This window comes from Babylonia areolata, chromosome 15, assembly GCF_041734735.1.
Source record: "Babylonia areolata isolate BAREFJ2019XMU chromosome 15, ASM4173473v1, whole genome shotgun sequence".
NCBI classification, from domain to species: Eukaryota; Metazoa; Mollusca; class Gastropoda; order Neogastropoda; family Buccinidae; genus Babylonia; species Babylonia areolata.
Window position 1 is genome coordinate 34,428,137 of NC_134890.1, and position 22,333 is coordinate 34,450,469.

The 22,333-nt window shown below is 46.2% G+C and overlaps 1 protein-coding gene across 1 annotated transcript in view; it reads right to left on the minus strand.

The window, feature by feature from the left end:
• Positions 1-903: 903 nt before the first annotated feature.
• The window catches only part of LOC143290598 (uncharacterized), a 173,721-nt gene continuing 152,291 nt past the window's right edge, over positions 904-22,333 (minus strand). Inside the window, exons 10-22 of the mRNA XM_076600188.1 lie at positions 21,764-21,863; positions 21,007-21,155; positions 19,963-20,112; positions 19,254-19,418; positions 16,983-17,132; positions 15,499-15,603; positions 14,429-14,617; positions 13,357-13,501; positions 11,936-12,004; positions 9,897-10,054; positions 8,764-9,083; positions 6,540-7,056; positions 904-5,145 (exon numbers count right to left, since the gene is read on the minus strand). Coding sequence (XP_076456303.1) covers positions 3,184-5,145; positions 6,540-7,056; positions 8,764-9,083; positions 9,897-10,054; positions 11,936-12,004; positions 13,357-13,501; positions 14,429-14,617; positions 15,499-15,603; positions 16,983-17,132; positions 19,254-19,418; positions 19,963-20,112; positions 21,007-21,155; positions 21,764-21,863 — 4,179 coding nt within the window. The 3' untranslated portion in view covers positions 904-3,183. The remainder of the gene's footprint in view (positions 5,146-6,539; positions 7,057-8,763; positions 9,084-9,896; positions 10,055-11,935; positions 12,005-13,356; positions 13,502-14,428; positions 14,618-15,498; positions 15,604-16,982; positions 17,133-19,253; positions 19,419-19,962; positions 20,113-21,006; positions 21,156-21,763; positions 21,864-22,333) is intronic.

Consider the following 22,333-nt stretch of genomic DNA (forward strand, 5'->3'; position numbering starts at 1 on the left):
TGCCTTCACCTCCTGTGTTGTGAGTCTGTTGTACATAGTTCATGTATACCATGCCTTCACCTCCTGTGTTGTGAGTCTGTTGTACATAGTTCATGTATACCATGCCTTCACCTCCTGTGTTGTCAGTCTGTTGTACACAGTTCATGTATACCATGCCTTCACCTCCTGTGTTGTGAGTCTGTTGTACACAGTTCATGTATACCATGCCTTCACCTCCTGTGTTGTCAGTCTGTTGTACATAGTTCATGTATACCATGCCTTCACCTCCTGTGTTGTGAGTCTGTTGTACATAGTTCATGTATACCATGCCTTCACCTACTGTGTTGTCAGTCTGTTGTACACAGTTCATGTATACCATGCCTTCACCTCCTGTGTTGTGAGTCTGTTGTACATAGTTCATGTATACCATGCCTTCACCTCCTGTGTTGTGAGTCTGTCTGTTGTACACAGTTCATGTATACCATGCCTTCACCTCCTGTGTTGTGAGTCTGTTGTACACAGTTCATGTATACCATGCCTTCACCTCCTGTGTTGTCAGTCAGTCTGTTGTACATAGTTCATGTATACCATGCCTTCACCTCCTGTGTTGTCAGTCTGTTGTACACAGTTCATGTATACCATGCCTTCACCTCCTGTGTTGTCAGTCTGTTGTACACAGTTCATGTATACCATGCCTTCACCTCCTGTGTTGTGAGTCTGTTGTACATAGTTCATGTATACCATGCCTTCACCTCCTGTGTTGTGAGTCTGTTGTACATAGTTCATGTATACCATGCCTTCACCTACTGTGTTGTCAGTCTGTTGTACACAGTTCATGTATACCATGCCTTCACCTCCTGTGTTGTCAGTCTGCCTGTTGTACATAGTTCATGTATACCATGCCTTCACCTCCTGTGTTGTGAGTCTGTTGTACACAGTTCATGTATACCATGCCTTCACCTCCTGTGTTGTGAGTCTGTTGTACACAGTTCATGTATACCATGCCTTCACCTCCTGTGTTGTGAGTCTGCAGCTGAGTTGCACATCTGGACACGTCATCATAACCCCAAAAACCTGCCCATCGAACCGACAAAGTTGTCATCACCATGTCATCAGGCCATCCACACACACATCACAAGGCACATGTTTCAACAAATCAGCTGTCTAAAAACAAATGAATCCAGAGACACAACAGTTCAACACCACCTCAATCCACAGTTTTCCAATATAAAGTTATTCCGAAGTATGTAGACAACTTGTGTGATGAATGGAGTGAAGCAGGTCACGACGTTACAATCGTTCATCTCGGACAGAGAACAAGGTGTGGCAGGTTGACACCTGGCGGCATTGATCAGAAAACACCTGTCAGCACCACGAAGCAGAAGGCAACGTCATTCACAGGCGATTGCACTGTTAGCAACATATAACATCATCCACAGGCACTTGCACTGTTAGCAACATATAACATCATCCACAGGCACTTGCACTGTTAGCAACATATAACATCACCCACAGGCACTTGCACAGTCAACAGCAAAATATAAAGTCATCCCAATAGAATATGAAGTCCCCAACAGGCACTTGCACTGTTAAACAGTAAAATATAAGTCATTCACAGGCACTTGTACTGTTAAACGGTGAAATACAAAGTCATTCACAGGAACTTGTACTGTTAAACAGTGAAATACAAAGTCATTCACAGGCACTTGTACTGTTAAACAGTGAAATACAAAGTCATTCACAAAAACTTGTACTGTTAAACAGTGAAATATAAAGTCACCAACAGGCACTTGTGCTGTTAACAGTAAAATTCAACAACAGGGGAAAAAAACTAGCCGTGATCTGTAACATTCGTTCTACACACCTGTTTGTCTTCTTTGACTTGTAATACAAGGTATTTCTCGTCCTCACAGGTAGAAAGTTTTTTTCTTTTTTTCAGTTTTTACAAAATGTTCAGATTTGACAAAAAACAAAAACAAACAAACAAAAAAAAAACAACCCAAACAAACCCCATAATGCACAATGTTGATAAAACTTCAGTACATTAAAAACATAGGCAACACAACACAAACTTGATAAAAATGGAGTTCATAACAAACATATACACACAAATGTGTCAACTGAAAGATTACGTTTCCATTAACTGGCTTGAAGTTTACAACAATGTGAAAGATCGTCAGAAAAAAACACGTCACCTCCGGGATGCGAATTTAACATGAAAGAACAAGAGTGATCCACCCAAGAAATTGTTTCTTGATGTCAAATAACAACTTCATTCTCAAGACAATGCTCTGAAATAGGTTTTAACTTAAACAGGATGAAAAATGTCACATTACTCTATTAAAATAGTTGCACTCAATTACTTTAAAATCAGGAAGATAAGGTAAAAGGTCCAGTTGTAACTGTCGCTTTAAGATTAATGTGTTAAGATAATTCCACATCAATCCACCATAGCTGTTACCTGTCGCTTTAAGATTATCATGATAAGGATAATTCCACATCAATCCACCATAGCTGTTACCTGTCGCTTTAAGATTATCATGATAAGGATAATTCCACATCAATCCACCATAGCTGTTACCTGTCGCTTTAAGATTAATGTGTTAAGATAATTCCACATCAATCCACCATAGCTGTTACCTGTCGCTTTAAGATTAATGTGTTAAGATAATTCCACATCAATCCACCATAGCTGTTACCTGTCGCTTTAAGATTATCATGATAAGGATAATTCCACATCAATCCACCATAGCTGTTACCTGTCGCTTTAAGATTATCATGATAAGGATAATTCCACTTCAATCCACCATAACTGTTACCGGTCGCTTTAAGATTAACCTGCTGGAGATAATCCTACTCAAATCCACCACAGTTGTTGCCATCGCTTCAAGATTAAGGCGATGAAGGTAATTCCACTCCAAACCACCATAGCTGTTACCTGTTGGATTAACATTCAGGCAATGAAGGTAAATGCACTTCATACCACCACCAGAGACTGCAAAGGCCGACAGCTATGGTCTCAAGCTGAGGTACCTGTTCTCCTCAGGCCGACAGCTATGGTCTCAAGCTGAGGTACCTGTTCTCCTCAGGTCGGCAGCTATGGTCTCAAGCTGAGGTACCTGTTCTCCTCAGGTCAACAGCTATGGTCTCAAGCTGAGGTACCTGTTCTCCTCAGTCAGACTACAGTTCTCCTCAGGCCGACAGCTATGGTCTCAAGCTGAGGTACTTGTTCTCCTCGGCCAGCTGAGTCAGCATGGAGCTCATGTCGTTGACCACCATATTGGAGGTATCCAGCACAGGGTGCAAGCGGCCAGAGTTGTGGACCCGCTGCTGCAGGGCCGCGTAAGATCCGAACCCACTGTCCCCCGCCACGCCGCTCTCCGCCGTCAGGTTCTCCGTGGACAGGGGCTGGATGCTCTCCATGAAGTCCTCGATGGGCGAGGCGGCTTCCCGCTCCTGGCGGTCTGTGGAGCTGGTCACCTGGTTGCAGCCCGGGGACATCTCCATGGAGCCGGGGAAGCCCTGGTGCTGATGCTGAGGGTGGCACGACCTCCGCAGCCTCTGGAAGCCAGTGGGGTGGTGGTGCTGGGACGAGGAAGGGGGGTGGGGGTGCCGGAACATTCCAGTCGGGGTGCTGGCTCCACTGGAGGCCACGGGCGGGCCTCGGCCGGCAGAGTGTCGGGAAAGGTCCGGGGTGGCAGGACTGACGGGGGTGCCTGCACTGTTGACCACCACGTTGGGGGGAGCCAGGGGCCGGCCGGTCCTGGGGGGCGTGGCGTGGTAGGTGCCGTGCTGGGGGTGGTGGGAGGGGTGGTCGTTCTGACCGTTCCTGTAGACGGCGGGCGGGGCGGGGGGCGGCATGGAGGACGGCGGATGCTGGCGCTGCAGGGAGGAGGAGGAGGAGGAGGAGGAGGAGGTCATCTGGTGTCCCATCTGGTGTCCGTGCCGCAGCATCCCGCTGTTGTGGCTGACGGCCTTGGCGTTGGGCGGGATCTGGGACTGGCTGATATGGGGCACCTGCACCTGGGGGCTCGTGCGGTGCGTGCGGTGCGCCTCCACCCCCACCCCAACCCTGCCCCCGTACACCGCCTCCATCCCCCCTCCCACCGCGGGCTGAGGGCTGAAGGGCTGGAACCCCGGCCCCTCGTCGTTCATTTGGCTCTGTCCCCTGCAGTAGGGCTCCGGGGCGGGGCGGGGCTGTCCCCCGTCAGGCAGGGAACCCTGGGGCTGCCAGTGGGACAGGCTGCAGGGGGGGTGCATGGCGGCACAGGGGGGAGCACTCAGCACCGACATACCGCCCCCGGGGTCCACGTGGCTCGAGCAGCCCAGACCGCCAGGGGTCAGCACGTTGGGGCACTGCGCCCCGTGGGGAGTCACGTGCATTGTCTTCATGGGCGGCGCTCCCTGTTGCACATGGTGGGGCGGGTACTGCTGCTGCTGCTGCTGCTGGTGGCGATGATGGGTCTGTGCAGCCATCACCTGCTGTTGCTGTTGCTGCTGTTGCTGTTGTTGCTGTTGGCAGAAGTGATGACCCTGCATCTGACCCGGGCCCTGCATGGGTCCTGGGACTGACATGTGACCTTGACCTTGCTGAGGCCAGGACGGGGGCATGGGGCTGCAGGCCAATGGCTGGTTGCCATAGGGACTGGTGAGGCCCGCCATGGGAGAGCTGACGGCGCTGTCAAAACCCGTCTGCACCTGAAGGTTGGGTGAGAACTGTCCCTGGTCTTGGTACGGCGTCACTGGCTGCGACATTGGCGTCATCGGCTGCGACATTGGCGTCATCGGCTGTGACAATGGCGTCACTGGCTGCGACATTAGCGTCATTGGCTGCGACATTGGCGTCATCGGCTGTGACAATGGCGTCATCGGCTGTGACAATGGCGTCATCGGCTGCGTCATGGTTGTCATTGGCTGTGACATTGGTGTCATTGGCTGTGACATTGGCGTCATCGGCTGCGACATTGGTGACGACAGCTGTTGCTGATCGTTGATGAAGTTGCTGACGCTGCTGGAGTTGCGTGACATCTGACTGCCGCAACCAGAGTCCATGCCTGTGGAGTCTGTGCAGGACATCTGGCCTGTGGAGTCTGTGCAGGACATCTGGCAGGGCTGTCTGGACTGATGCGGGTGGCTACTGCCGCTGTAGCGCTCGTTGTAGCACCTCTGTGCACAGGACAAACAGTCAGAGGTGAAAACCACACTCCTGCCTCTTGATTCCCAACAATGTTCATTCTTGACCAACATCACAATAATTCATCGTCGTTACAATGTTCATTCTTGACCAAGATCACAATAATTCATCGTCGTTACAATGTTCATTCTTGACCAACATCACAATAATTCATCGTCGTTACAATGTTCATTCTTGACCAAGATCACAATAATTCATCATCGTTACAATGTTTGTTCTTGACTATGATCACAATAATTCATCATCGTTACAATGCTTGTTCTTGACTATGATCACAATAATTCATCATCGTTACAATGTTTGTTCTTGACTATGATCACAATAATTCATCATCGTTACAATGCTTGTTCTTGACTATGATCACAATAATTCATCATCGTTACAATGTTTGTTCTTGACTATGATCACAATAATTCATCATCGTTACAATGTTTGTTCTTGACTATGATCACAATAATTCATCATCGTTACAATGCTTGTTCTTGACTATGATCACAATAATTCATCATCGTTACAATGTTTGTTCTTGACTATGATCACAATAATTCATCATCGTTACAATGCTTGTTCTTGACTATGATCACAATAATTCATCATCGTTACAATGTTTGTTCTTGACTATGATCACAATAATTCATCATCGTTACAATGTTTGTTCTTGACTATGATCACAATAATTCATCATCGTTTTGACTATGATCACAATAATTCATCATCGTTACAATGTTTGTTCTTGACTATGATCACAATAATTCATCACTCTCATCCCCTGCATACTGTAGAACTCACCACATTTCACATCAATAGTTAAAACGTTTAAAAGTCCAGAACCCTTTCACGGACAACAAGGTAGTGAACTCCTATCCACCGTGTCCAGGGCTCGGCATAGGAAGGAGGGGCCCAGTCCTCTCCTTCCGCCGTTTTAACCTTCCCCAACCCAAGTCAGGTACCAGTCACACCAGGCTGAGTGAGGAAAATCGGAGTAAAGTGCCTTTCCCAAGGACACAACACCATGCCGAAACGGGGCCTGGAACCCTGATCACTGGTGAACACTGGGCCACAAGTCCTTTGCCTGATCATACCACTGGGCCCCCCCTGGCATCAGTAATGACGTCAATTACCTCAACACGGACACACTGATGCACACATCTGCACTCACTTGCATAATATGCATCCATCCACAGAACACCGCCCTCACACACACACATACACACACACATACAAACATAGAATAACACACACAAACACACACTCACACACACACACACACACACACTAACAGACTAACACACACACACACACACACACACACACACACGGAGACCAACACACACGCACACACAGATCAAAACACACACACACACACCTGGATGTCCTCGGAGGTGGGCTGGCTGTGGCTGGAGCATCGCTCATTGAGGAACCTCTGCATGTCGTCGGGAATGATGAGGTCCTCGCTGTCCTCCAACAGCCGATCGTCCAACACAGACTCGGGGTCAAGGTCACCAGGAAAGCTGTACCCTGCCGACCCGTTCTCGCTGCTGCTCTCAGGCACGGGAAACTCCGCCATGCTGCTGAGGGAGTAGTGCAGGTGCCCATGGGAAGAGGTCTTCACGTTCCGCGGGGCGGCAGGGCCTGGGAGCGGCCTGGTCACTGCACTCAGGCTGTTGTAGCGATGGAGCCGCCTCACGGAATCCACGTAAGGGACGTCGGCTGGGCAGGCGTCGGTGGAGTGACGGGTGTTGTGGCCGCCTATATCGTCCGGCAGTGGGGCGCAGCTGTGGGGGCTGGTGTGGTTGTTGTCGGCGTTGTTGTTGTTGTTGTTGTTGTTGCTGCGCGTGAGTGTGTTGTTGCTGGCATCATATTCCTTTCTGGCGGCAAAATACCTGCAGAAAGGTTGTTGGGTTGATTTAGTATGACTTTAATAACTGCAAGAAAAAATGATAATTATCAATTAATAATAACAATAACAGCAATAATAGTAGAGAATATGGAATCTATATATTTCAAGTAAAAAAAAAAAAAAAGAATAAAAAGAAAAAGAAATTGCCAGTTCGCTGTCAGCAGGTGCCCAACAGGACTGGGTTGGTACGTTCATGTGGTCACTGTTTGGCATAGTTTGTTTGAAGAGAAACAAGAAAGGCAAGGCCTTCAAGACTCACTTGTGCTACACACATAAAGAAATAACAACAATAATAAAAACTTATGAAAAGTAGTTTGCTGAAAGTGTCCTCTCTTCCTTATCATAATCATAAAAAGCTTCACGTTAAAAAAAGAAACAAATGGACCATGGATATCGAAGTGATGACGCCGTTTGAATCATGCTATTTTGGTGTATCTCGGGCATATCAGAATTTCTTTCAAGTCCGAGGTAAAGGAGACGTTCCCATCGCCTAAAACACTGCAATAGGTATCCGTGTTTTTTGTTTGTTTGTTTTTTGTTGTTGTTGTTTTTTTGTTGTTGTTGGTGGTGGTGGTGTTGGTTTTGTTTGTTTGTTTGTTTTGTTTGTTTGTTTGTTTTGTTTGTTTTTTTGTTTTTTTTGTTGTTGTTTTTTTGGGGGGGTTGTTTGTTTGTTTGTTTTCTATACATCTGCAGTGATCCATGTTCATCAACAAGCTTTTCTTTAAACTCACTGAGAAACTATGACACCGTCCATTCAATTTCTCTTTACTGTTCATTCTAGTTCATTCAGTGTCCACTTTAAAACATTCATATGCAGTAAACACGTCAAGGATTATTTAAGAAATTCTTCTAAATCGACGTTAAAGGAGACGTTGCCATCGCGTCAGGCTTTGCAACATGTTTTGTCAAGATCTGCACTGACCAGTGTGGGCAAGGCTGACATTAACTCAGTGAATGGTCAATTCAAATTTTCTTTTATGCTCATTCTAGTTAATTCAGTGTCCACTTCAGAATGTTCATATGCAGTAAACACGTCAGTAATGTATTTAGTGTCACTGTATGTGTTCTGTCCAGAATTTGTATTTCTTTGCTTTTAATTGCGAACAAGAAAAACAGGCCATGGCGTCTTCTTATCAGACACTGCCAACGTTAGTTCGGGCTGCTGCAAAGGGATAACAGTGTTTTCGGAATCCGGAGCGAGCATCAACGAAATAAACCGTTAACGACTCGGAAATACGGCGAAATTCGGGAGACCTACAAACTATTATTGGTATGACTGTGAAGATTTTTTTTCCCTACTATGTTGAAGCCATTTGGTATTGGCAGACAAAGTATTTCCAGAAAAAATGGCAATGTTTAATTCTACCACGGACACACAAACACAGACAGACACAGACCACTGAACACCGGGTTATAACACAGACTCACTTTGTTTACACAAGTGAGTCAAAAAGGGATATCTAATGACCCGTAAATCTACTCACACTTCTCAGACTTACCCACACATCATGGCATATGGAAAAGGCGCCAATGAGAAAAGGAAGATGAAGAAGAAGAAAAGAAAAAGTAACGCACGCACACATAGGCAGAACATTTCCCCCTGTCTTTAAACATAACACACAGGCACATACACACACAATCTGTCTTTCTTTCTTTCTGTCCGTGAAGTACAGGAAGCCCAAGCCGTTACCTGGCCAACCGCTCGTTGCAGTACTTGTTGGGCGGGCTCTGCAGCTGGGGGGAGCCCTGGTGAGGGAGCCCCAGGTGGGGGTGGGAGCCCAGGTGGTTGGGGGGGTGGGGGTGGGAGCGGGGGCCGGGACCCCCCAGGTGAGCCTTCTGCATCATGGCCGCCATGGCGCCCACGGCGTTGCACGTGCTGCCGCTCTCGCTGGATCGGCGGGAACAGCTGGCCGAGGTGAGGGAGGAGCTGGGGGCGTGCTGGTCAGGCCTGTTGCCCGTGATGTCGTACTCGTAGGGAGAGTTGTTGATGCTCAGCCGGTTGGTGGATACCTGGACAATGTCAGTGGTGGTGGTGTTGGGTTTTGTGGGGATGATGATGATGATGATGACTATGATGATGTCGTACTCGTAGAGGGAGCTGTTGATGTCTGGGCAGTATCAATGGTGATGGTGCACAGTGTTGAGAGGTTGGGTATGATTATAATGATAATAATAATGATGATAACGATAATGATGACAACGATGATGTCGTACTCGTAGGGAGAGCTGTTGATGCTGAGCCGGGTGGTTACAGCCTGGGTTGGGCTGCATGAACGAACTTGATGAACAGCGCCGAGTTTGCTTATCGTTAAGAACAGTCCCAACTCCACGGTAAATTCTAAATACTTAGGAACATTCTTCACTCTAAGAAATACTTAGCTCTGCAAAGATGGCCCCATGCAACCCGGCTCTGGACAGTGACAGTGACAGTGACAGTGATGGTGATGGACAGTGACAGTGGTGGTGATGGTGATGGACAGTGACAGTGGTGGTGATGGTGATGGACAACATGTCATCAAGGACAGCAGTCATCACGTCATCAAGGACGGCAGTCAACACGTCATCAAGGACAGCAGTCAACACGTCAGCAAGGACAGCAGTCAACACGTCATCAAGGACAGCAGTCAACACGTGACCAAGGACAGCAGTCATCACGTCATCAAGGACAGCAGTCTACACGTCATCAAGGACAGCAGTCATCACGTCATAAAGGACAGCAGTCATCACGTCATCAAGGACAGCAGTCAACACGTCATCAAGGACAGCAGTCTACACGTCATCAAGGACAGCAGTCATCAAACCCCTGTCCACCCCCCTGCTGACCTGGGACGCCCCGGAGGACCTTCTGGAGGACACCTTGCTGCCCATGGTGGGGAAGGGGCTGGTGTCGGACTGCATGCTGCCCATGTAGGAGCTGAGCGTGCTGGTGGTGCTGTCCCGCCGGCTGATCCCCGTCATCAGCTGGGTCTGGTCCCCGCGACCTGAAGGCACGTCACACAGCCCCATTACTGACTGACCGACTGACTGACCGACTGACTGGCTGGCTGACTGACTGGCTGGCTGACTGACTGGCTGACGGCTTGAAGACACCAGTGTTTTCGTGTCGTGTCGTGTCGTGTTGTGTTGACAACTTGAAAACGTAGGTGTTGTGTTGTGTTGCGTGCAGTGGTTGTGCTGTGTTGTGTTTACAACTTGAAAACGTAGGTGTTGTGTTGTGTTGCGTGCAGTGGTTGTGCTGTGTTGTGTTTACAACTTGAAGAGGTAGGTGTTGTGTTGTGTTGCGTGCAGTGGTTGTGCTGTGTTGTGTTTACAACTTGAAGAGGTAGGTGTTGTGTTGTGTTGCGTGCAGTGGTTGTGCTGTGTTGTGTTTACAACTTGAAGAGGTAGGTGTTGTGTTGTGTTGCGTGCAGTGGTTGTGCTGTGTTGTGTTTACAACTTGAAGAGGTAGGTGTTGTGTTGTGTTGCGTGCAGTGGTTGTGCTGTGTTGTGTTTACAACTTGAAAACGTAGGTGTTGTGTGCTGTGTATTGTGACTGTGTTGTGTTGATCATTTGAAGACGCAGCTGTTGTGCTGTGTGCTCAGGTTGTGCTGTGTTGATATATTAAAGATGTTGTGTTGTGTTGTGTTGTGTTGTGTTAACAACTTGAAGACGTACGTGTTGTGTTTTGTTGTGTTGTGTTGCGTTGACAACTTGAACACGTAGGTGTTGTGTTGTGTTGTGTTGTGTTGCGTTGACAACTTAAAGACGCAAGTGTTGCTTGTTGTGGTCTGTGGTTGTGATGTGTAGTGTTAACAACTTAAAGACGCGAGTATTGTGTTTCGCTGGCAGACTGAAGACGCAAGTTTTGTGTTGTGTGATGTCATGCATGTGAACGTGAAGACATTAAAAGAAAGAAAGAAAGAAAAGAACACACACATGCATGTACACATACAGGCATACCAATCCACCCATCCACACAAACACACATTCTTATATGTGAACTGACATACACTCTCTCTCTCACACCCACACAAAATAGCAATACAAATGTACAGGAAAACAGACAAAGATGTTTGTCACACGAACAACAACATTTGTGGAACCAACTGCAACATAATGGGTTAATGTACAGGAAAACAGACAAAGATGTTTGTCACATGAACAACATTTGTGGAACCAACTGCAACATAATGGGTTAATGTACAGGAAAACAGACAAAGATGTTTGTCACATGAACAACATTTGTGGAACCAACTGCAACATAATGGGTTAATGCACAGAAAAACAGACAAAGATGTTTGTCACATGAACAACATTTGTGGAACCAACTGCAACATAATGGGTTAATGCACAGGAAACAGACACAGATGTTTGTCACATGAACAACATTTGTGGAACCAACTGCAACATAATGGGTTAATGCACAGAAAAACAGACAAAGATGTTTGTCACATGAACAACATTTGTGGAACCAACTGCAACATAATGGGTTAATGTACAGGAAAACAGACAAAGATGTTTGTCACATGAACAACATTTGTGGAAGCAACTGCAACATAATGGGTTAAAAGGAAATCGGACACTCGAGCCCCAGTCAGAAGTCACGAGTAAAATTTAAATGGTCATCCCATACTCATTCTTCTCTTCAATTTTTGAACAAAAGTCTGACGCTCAAAATAAAAGGAAAGAAAAAATGACAGCTAAAATAATGCTAAGATCTTCCCGATGATCATCATGACTCTCCATGATCACTCTGTTGTGTGCGTGTATGAGTATATGAGCCAGCACCACCCCATCAGTATGAACAACAACAACAACAAAGCACCACAGAACCGAATAAACCAAGAACAAAGCCAGCAGAAACGAGATGCATGTCACTTACCTCCCAGCTCAGGATGACGTTTATTTGGTGGACTGTGTCCCGTGGTTTGAGTTGTCCTTCCACAGATATCTGTGAACGATGATCAAGTCATTCCAGTACTTCTTGCACACAATACGTTTCTGTTTTAGATTGTTAATGAAACCTTTCTTATGTAATCAAAATAATTTGCTACATTTTAAAATCAGCGTGAATAATTATGTTAATCAAATTACACGCTGCATTATATCATGCAATGTTGCATTGTTCTGTACATTAGTTTATTGTACTGTATGTTGTTGTTATTTACCATGTTACTAAACTGTACTTTTATGTACTGTACAATAATTATTATATAGTATTTTGTGATAACCGTAGTCAAATGAAATCATTGCCTGTGTCATACTAGCAGTTTTATACAGGGGGATCATTGCACATTCTCTATTTTATGTACACTGTTTCCTCAAAGCATACTGGGTTGATGATCTGGTTTCCGGTTTCCTGGCAAGGAACAGTTCCTCTGCTGGTTCCTGTCTTGTTCCGGGCTGTCTGGAGAAGTGTGTGGAACAAACGGATTCAAGACAACTGAAACCATCCATGGTTGTGGTGTTGCCAAAGGCAACAACTGTCAGCAGTGCGTATTGAACGTTTTGCTGCAGAAATGTGACCTCAAATAAAACAGGCATTATTTGAGAACTGATTGATAACACTTTTTCTCCCCTGAAAACGGAGTATGGCTGCCTACATGGCGGGGTAAAAACGGTCACACACGTAAAAGCCCACTCGAGTACATACGAATGAACATGGGAGTTGCAGCCCATGAACGAAGAAGAAGAAGAAGAAGGTAACACTTTTTCCAAACTAAAAATCGATGCAAACGTGACAAAAATAAATAGAAATATATACAACTCTTCGAAAACTCGACCATAAAAAGGGAGATTCGGATGGGTTTGATCCGATTCTCTCTCTGTCTCTCTGTGTCTATGTCTGTGTCTGTGTCTGTGTCTGTGTCTCTCTCTCTCTCTCTCTCTCTCTCTCTCTCTGTGTCTCTCTCTGTGGGATAGGTCCTGAGTTTGGGGCAAAGCTCCTCTCTGTCCACTCAGTGATGTTGTCTGCCCATTTCTCCACTGTCTGTCTCGTCTCCTTCCCCCTGCACTGTTCCCTGAGGGAGGTTGAACCACCACCACCACCACCACCACCAATCAACCACCACCACCAAACATCCACCACCACCAACACCACCACCACCACACCACTACTAACACGAAACCACCACCACCACCACCACCACAACCACCACACCACCACCACCACCACCACAACTACCACCAGCACCAACACCACCACCACCACACCACCACCACCACCACCACAACCACCAGCACCACACCACCACACTACCACCACACCACCACCACCAGCACCCAACCAAGCGAGGCACTGACCTGTGCTGTGCATGGACGGCACGTGAGACAGGGGTGAGGGGGAGGTGGCCTTGACCTTCAGCCGACCCTTCATCCTGTTGTGCAGGACCTGACCCGTGCTGACCTGTTGACGCCGTGTCAGCACAGCACTGGACCCGCCAGGTACCTGTTGTAATGTTGTAATATTGTATTGTATTGTATTGTATTGTATTGATCACCTGTCCAGTGTTGACCTGTTGACGCCGTGTCAGCACAGCACTGGACCCACCAGGTACCTGTTGTAATGTTGTGTTGTAATGTTGTGTTGTAATGTTGTGTTGTAATGTTGTATTGTATTGTATTGTATTGTATTGATCACCTGTCCAGTGTTGACCTGTTGACGCCGTGTCAGCACAGCACTGGACCCGCCAGGTACCTGTTGTAATGTTGTATTGTAATGTTGTGTTGTAATGTTGTATTGTAATGTTGTATTGTAATGTTGTGTTGTAATGTTGTATTGTAATGTTGTATTGTAATGTTGTATTGTAATGTTGTATTGTAATATTGTGTTGTAAAATTGTAACACTGTATCGTAATGTTGAATTGTATTGTATTGCAATATTATATCGTAATATTGTATCGTAATATTGCATTGTAATGTTGTATTGTAATACTGTATCATAATATTATATTGTGATATTGCATTGTAATACTGTATTGTAATATTGTACTGTAATATTGCATCGTATTATTGTATTGTAATATTGTATCGTAATATTGTATAGTATTGTTGCATTGTAATACCGCATCGTAATATTATACTGCAATATTGCATCGTAATGTTGCATTGTAACAGTTATTGTATCGTGATATTATACAGTAATATTGTATCGTAACATCGTACTGTACTGTTGTAATATTGCATCGAAATAGTGTATTGTAATATTCCATCGTAATACTGAAGCCTAATATTGTAATAATGTATCGTAATATTTTAATGTAATATATCGCTTTTTGTCACAACATATCTATGTCTATGACTCACACTCTCTCGTACACACACACACACACACACACACACACACACACACACACACACACACAGCCTAGTCACCTCAGCTTCATCAGGATGAGGTATAGCCACCTCCTCCAGCACCCCCTCCTCCTCCTCCACAGACAGTGCCATCATTGGGGAGGACCCCATGTGGGGGTCCGTGATGTCTGGCTGAAGGCCGCAGGTCACGTTGACCTCTGGACTGCTCTGGGGGGACGGCTGGGACTGCATCCCAAAGCCCAGGGCATCCTGTGGGGTTGGACAGGGCGTGGCTTTCAACAGCTTTATTCTGACAAAGGTTTACAAACAACGAATATGTTGTGTTCAGAAGAAAGGAAAAACGTAGTGATGCTCGGAATGGCTTTCAACAGCTTTACTCAGACAAAGGTTTACAAAAATGCAAATATGTTTGTTCAGTAGGAAGGAAAAAGTTAACATTGCTCAGAGTGGTGGTGATGGGACTTGGTGGCATCATGATTGTTCAGAAGGAAGGAAAACATAACATTGCTGGGAGTGGTGGAGAGGGGACTTATTCTTGTATTCTGTGGAGAAAAACTTCACCGTTTCATTTAACGTATCCACTTAAAATCGCATCCTTTGGTGGGCAGTACCTTATCACGTATCATACCACTGTTATTGTTCATGTGAGAAAACAATGTTTCATTTTACTTCGTCACCCCACCCCCCCTCCACACAGGTATACATATACCAACAGTCACACGCACGCATGCACGCACGTATACACTCACGCACGCATTCACACACACACACACACCCTACACACCTTAAACACACACACACACAAACACACACACACACACACACACACACACACACACACATATACACACCCTACACACATTAAACACACACACACACACACACACACACACACCTTAAACACACACACACACACACACACACTAACAGACTAACACACACACACACACACACACACACACCCCCCCCCCCACACACACACACACACACACACACACACACACACACACACACACTAACAGACTAACACACACACACACACACACACACACACACACACACACACACACACATCAAACCAAATAAATACTAAAAAGAAGAAACAGATAAGATACACCATACAGCCCGACCTGTGACTGTGGCCGCTGTGAAGCCCCAGCTCCCTGCACAACTGCTGTGCTCACGTGGCCCTCCACCCTCCTCCGGCCCTCCCCCTCACCCCTCGACTCTGGCTCCTGACGACAAGGGGACACAGGCATACAGGGACACAGGCATACAGGGATAGAGGGATACAGGGATACAGGGATACAGGAATAGAGGGACACAGGGATACAGGGATAGAGGGATACAGGGACACAGGGACACAAGGATACAGGGGCACAGGGATACAGGGACACAGGGATACAGGGGCACAGGGATACAGGGATACAGGGACACAGGGGCACAGGGATACAGGGATACAGGGATACAGGGGCACAGGGATACAGGGGCACAGGGATACAGGGATACAGGGATACAGGGACACAGGGATACAGGCACACAGGGATACAGGGACACAGGGATACAAGGACACAAGGGCACAAGGATACAGGGATACAGGGGCACAGGGATACAGGGGCACAGGGATACAGGGGCACAGGGATACAGGGGCACAGGGATACATGAATACAGGGGCACAAGGGCACAGGGACACAGGGATACAGTGGCACAGGGATACAGGGGCACAGGGATACAGGGGCACAGGGATACATGAATACAGGGGCACAAGGGCACAGGGACACAGGGATACAGGGGCACAGGGATACAGGGGCACAGGGATACATGAATACAGGGGCACAAGGGCACAGGGACACAGGGATACAGTGGCACAGGGATACAGGGACACAGGGATACAGGGGCACAGGGATACAGGGGCACAGGGACACAGGGATACAAGGGCACAAGGATACAGGGACACAGGGATACAGGGACACAGGGACACCGGAATACAGGGATACAGGGACACAGGGACACAGGAATACAGGGACACAGGGATACAGGGACACAGGGATACAAGGGCACAAGGATACAGGGATACAGGGACACGAGGACACGGGCACAGGGATACAAGGACACAGGGGCACTGCTGTCAGTTTGCGGCCTTCACGCTTTTTTTTTTTTCTCAAGGCCTACTAATCGCGATGGATGGGTTACGTTGCTGGTCAGGCATCAGCTTGGCAGATGTGGTGTAGCGTATATGGACTTGTCCGAACGCAGTGACACCTCCTTGAGCTACTGATACTGATACCGATACTTTATGCTCCTCCCAGCTTTCAATCAATTAGTCAGTCAGTCAGTCAGTTGGTAAGTGCCGTTTCACATCCACACTTTACTCAGCGTTCAGTCAGTCAGTCAGTCAGTCAACCAATAAATACTATTTTATCATCACGCTCACTCCTGCCTTCAATCAATCAATCAATCAATCAATCAGTCAATCAACCAACTGAATCAGTACGATTTTACCTTCACGTTCAACCCAGCGTTCAATCAAGAGAGAGAGAGAGAGAGGAGGGAAAGAGAGAGAGAGAGGGAGGGAAAGAGACAGACAGACAGAGACATGAAAACGAGATCTCACCTGATCTGGGTCCTCCTTCTTACAGCCGTCCCCCTTGTGTTTCTTGTTGGCGTAAAACTCGGGGCCATGCACGGTTTTCACGTGCTTTCGCAGTGAGCTGGGGTCAGTGTAGCGCTTGGTGCAGCCTGCTGCCTTACAGGCGTAGGGTTTCTGTTACACAGCATGCATTGTGGGCTGACGTTTCGGTGTCATCCACCTACTTTGTGCCTTTAGCAACTTTGCGCCGTCACAAATTTCAGTCACTTCGTGCGCACATACTATGTACTCATACATATACCTGTGCGTGCGACACACACACACACACACACACACACTTGCGCGCAATAAAAACCACACACGCACACACATAAACATGCTTTCACTATCACACATACATATCTTACCTTACATAGCTTATCAATCTGCCCTCCTTACAGCATACTTTTCCTTGCCCTACCCTACTCTGTCTTATCTCCGTGATCTAAAGTTATCATATCTTACATGTCTTACCCGATTTTACTTTACCTCTACTCTAATTGATCTTATTACTCTAAATCTGACCTTATTTTGTCTTACCTTGTCCTACCTTATCTTAAACAATACCTGTTCTGTGTGTATCTGATCTTACTTCACTTTACCTTGTCCTGTCTTATCTTGTCGCGTCTGATCTGATCTTACATTATCCTACCTTACCTGACCTCAAGTGGTGTGATCTGATCTTACATTATCCTACCTTACCTGACCTCAGTGGTGTTATCTGATCTTACATTATCCTACCTTACCTGGCGTTATCTGATCTTACATTATCCTACCTTACCTGGCGTTATCTGATCTTACATTATCCTACCTTACCTGGCGTTATCTGATCTTACATTATCCTACCTTACCTGGCGTTATCTGATCTTACATTATCCTACCTTACCTAACCTCAAGTGGTGTTATCTGATCTTACATTATCCTACCTTACCTAACCTCAAGTGGTGTTATCTGATCTTAAATCAGTATCCAGAACAACGGCCAAACACTGTGTGTCTGCTTTTTCATTTAAAAAAAAAAAATTATTTTTATTTTTTTATCATCATTACTTTGTTTTATTTATTTATTTATTTTTTATCTATTTATCTATTTTATTTTCATTATTATTATTATTATTTTATTTTATTTTATTTTTTCAAGGCCTGACAAAGCGCGTTGGGTTACGCTGCTGGTCAGGCATCTGCTTGGCAGATGTGGTGTAGCGTATATGGATTTGTCCGAACGTAGTGACGCGTCCTTGAGCTACTGATACTGATACTGAGAAAATGGTCTGGAGATATACTAGTGTAGATGAGGTAGGAGATATACTAGTGTAGATCAGGTAGGAGATATACCAGTGTAGATCAGGTAGGAGATATACTAGTGTAGATCAGGTAGGAGATATACTAGTGTAGATCAGGTAGGAGATATACCAGTGTAAGTGTAGATCAGGTAGGAGATATACTAGTGTAGATCAGGTAGGAGATATACTAGTGTAGATCAGGTAGGAGATATACTAGTGTAGATCAGGTAGGAGATATACTAGTGTAGATCAGGTAGGAGATATACCAGTGTAAGTGTAGATCAGGTAGGAGATATACTAGTGTAGATCAGGTAGGAGATATACTAGTGTAGATCAGGTAGGAGATATACCAGTGTAAGTGTAGATCAGGTAGGAGATATACCAGTGTAGATCAGGTAGGAGATATACTAGTGGTGGGAGATATACTAGTGTAGATCAGGTAGGAGATATACTAGTGTAGATCAGGTAGGAGATATACTAGTGTAGATCAGGTAGGAGATATACCAGTGTAGATCAGGTAGGAGATATACCAGTGTAGATCAGGTAGGAGATATACTAGTGTAGATCAGGTAGGAGATATACTAGTGTAGATCAGGTAGGAGATATACTAGTGTAGATCAGGTAGGAGATATACTAGTGTAGATCAGGTAGGAGATATACTAGTGGTGGGAGATATACTAGTATAGATCAGGTAGAAGATATACTAGTGTAGATCAGGTAGGAGATATACTAGTATAGATCAGGTAGGAGATATACTAGTGTAGATCAGGTAAGAGATATACTAGTGGTGGGAGATATACTAGTATAGATCAGGTGGGAGATATACTAGTGTAGATCAGGTAGAAGATATACTAGTGTAGATCAGGTGGGAGATATACTAGTGTAGATCAGGTGGGAGATATACCAGTATAGATCAGGTGGGAGATATACCAGTACAGATCAGGAAACCAGTCACTGTGCACAGCGCCACTCACAGCGTTGGAGTGGGTCCTGTTCTGGTGCTTGGCGCGATCCGAGGCGTTGCTGAAGGCTTTGGTGCAGCCAGGAAACTCACACAGGTACGGCTTCTCCCCGGTGTGTGAGCGCAGATGGGTCTTCAGGTTCTCCAGACGTGAGTACGCCTTGGTGCAGCCCTCGAACTGTGAAACACACAGCGTTAATACCGGTACATGTCTGGGGGGTGTGGAGGGGCTTGGGGGTGGGGGGTTGGGTGTGTGTGTGTGTGTGTGTGTGTGTGTGTTCGTGAATGTGTGTGTGTGTGTGTGTGTGTGTGTGTGTGTGTGTGTTCGTGAATGTGTGTGTGTGTGGGGGGGGGGAGGTTGGAGTGGGTGTGAGAGTGATGTATATTCAAGCTTGGTGTGTGTCTAAAGGTGTATTCTTGAAATATGAGTCTTGATTGACATGCTTGCTGCAGAGTGCTTTGGGATGTGTGAATGCATTACACAGGCTATTACTCTTTTTATCCTCCCCCCCTCCTCCTCATCATCACCATAACTATCATCATCATCACCACAAAACAATGCCAAAATAACGATGGAACGACAATCAGCAGCACCAACGACGGCAGCTAACAACCACAACAGCATTAGCAGCAGCAACATCCACACCACCACCACCACCGCAACCACCACCACCACCACCAGACAAGATCAACAAACAACAACAACATCAACATCAACTGACGGTACAGCGGTGAGGTTTCTCTCCGGTGTGCCTCCTCATGTGCACCACCAACATGTACTGCGCCTTGAAGGGCTTCTCCTCCCGACTGCACTCCTTCCAGTGACAGATGAACGACTTCTTGTTCGTCTGGATGTGGTCCTGGTTGATGTGCTGCCACACACACACACACACACACACACACACACACACACACACACACACACACACACACACACACACACACACACACACACACACACACCACACACACACACACACACACACACACACACACACACACACATCGTTATCATCACGCTTATGGTCATGTTTACAGTCATCATCATTGTGATCATTATGAGTATCATAATTACCATTATCATGGCGTGGTTCTGCATAGTGTCTTATCAGACTCACATTATCATTATGTTCTAATGTACATGACTGTGTGCGTGCGCGTGATTGAAAGCTGGACTGAATGACACAGGAAACTAACGATGAGTACCCAACGACTGTTGTCAGTCAGCTCTACCCACGTGTGCAGCGAGCTTGGTCTCTGATTGAAGATAGGCGCCAAAAACGTATCAGTGATAAAAAAAAAATGTTTATGGTTATGATCATGGTTATTATGATGGTCCTGGTTGATGTAATGTCAAACACACGTCATTATCATTAGGTATATTACTAGTACTCCAACTACTACTACTGTGATGCTATATGATAGGGATACTGATACAGCACCTGTCCACGTTCAGAGACAAGCTGTGAGCGCTTTACAGACACTGATTTTCTTCCTAAGGCTACCTACCTGGGTAGAGGCGAATGAAAGCCTCTTTTAGACGCTCATCATTCGTTTCCTGTCTCAGTCAGTCAGGCTTCACACACACACACACACACACACACACACACACACACACACACACACACACAACACACACACAACCACACACACACAACCACACACACACACACACACACACACACACACACACACACACACACACACACACACACACACACACACACACACACACACACACACACACACACACCACCCTGCAGTACCTTGACCAGGTCATCCTGGGTCTCGAACTCCCGGGCACAGCCGTCCCAGTGGCAGTTTGTCTCTATGAAGTCAGGCTCTCCTTCCTGGGGGATGTGGCCCGCCCCGTACACCTCCCTCATCATCTCCTCCTCCTCCTCCACCTCCCCCTCTGTCACACACACACACACACACACACACACACACACACACACACACACTCAGTTTTATGCACGTGTGTTAACGTCGTAGAGGTATCTGTTCCTGGACTCAGTTAAAGTTCTGGACCAGGTTGCAGCGTGACGTAGCGTTCAGACTTCCCGAAGTCTACAAGAATGCCAGAGACTTCGTCGGATTGACAACGCTCAGCAAATCAAGCGATGCTATGATCACTCCGGTAACCCAGTCACCTGGTCATCAGCGTACCTTGTGGTTCGGGTGGCTTCGTGGAATCTAAGGTTACATTTAGGTATCAATATCAGCATTCCATAATGTGTCATACGCTCAGATCTAAACATAATGTCTGCAAGCGGATACATGTTTGTATCTGTCCTGTTTTCGAGACTCCGTTTGTTGTAAAAGATACACATACATCAGTGACACATGTGTCCTCTCTCTCTCTCTTTCTCCCTCTCTCTCTCTCTGTCTGTCTGTCTGTCTGTCTGTCTCTCTCTCTCTCTCTCTCTGTCTGTCTGTCTCTCTCTCTCTCTCTCTCCCGCGCTGTGTACGTGTGTTTGTGTGTGATTATGAGCAAGAGTGCAAGCTCTACGTAAGTCTCACCCAAACTGTCCTCCTTTTTCATCTTGGATTTCTTGACCTCACTGGTGTCCATGGTACTGCTGACCACACTGCTGCCCGCCTCTTTGGCTGTGCTGGAGATCTGTCAACCAAACCGGTGACAATAACAATGATGTCTATTTCAGGGCCTACTGTACTGTGTTGTGGTCAGTCCTGTCTGACTATGTGACAATAACAGTGATGTCTATTTATTTCAGGGCCTACTGTACTGTGTTGTGGTCAGTCCTGTCTGACTATGTGACAATAACAGTGATGTCTATTTATTTCAGGGCCTACTGTACTGTGGTCAGTCGTGTCTGACTATGTGACAATAACAGTGATGTCTGTTTATTTCAGGGCCTACTGTACTGTGTTGTGGTCAGTCGTGTCTGACTATGTGACAATAACAGTGATGTCTGTTTATTTCAGGGCCTACTGTACTGTGGTCAGTCGTGTCTGACTATGTGACAATAACAGTGATGTCTGTTTATTTCAGGGCCTACTGTACTGTGTTGTGGTCAGTCCTGTCTGACCATGACCATCAGAACAGCAGAGCAGGTCACTGCTGTCCAG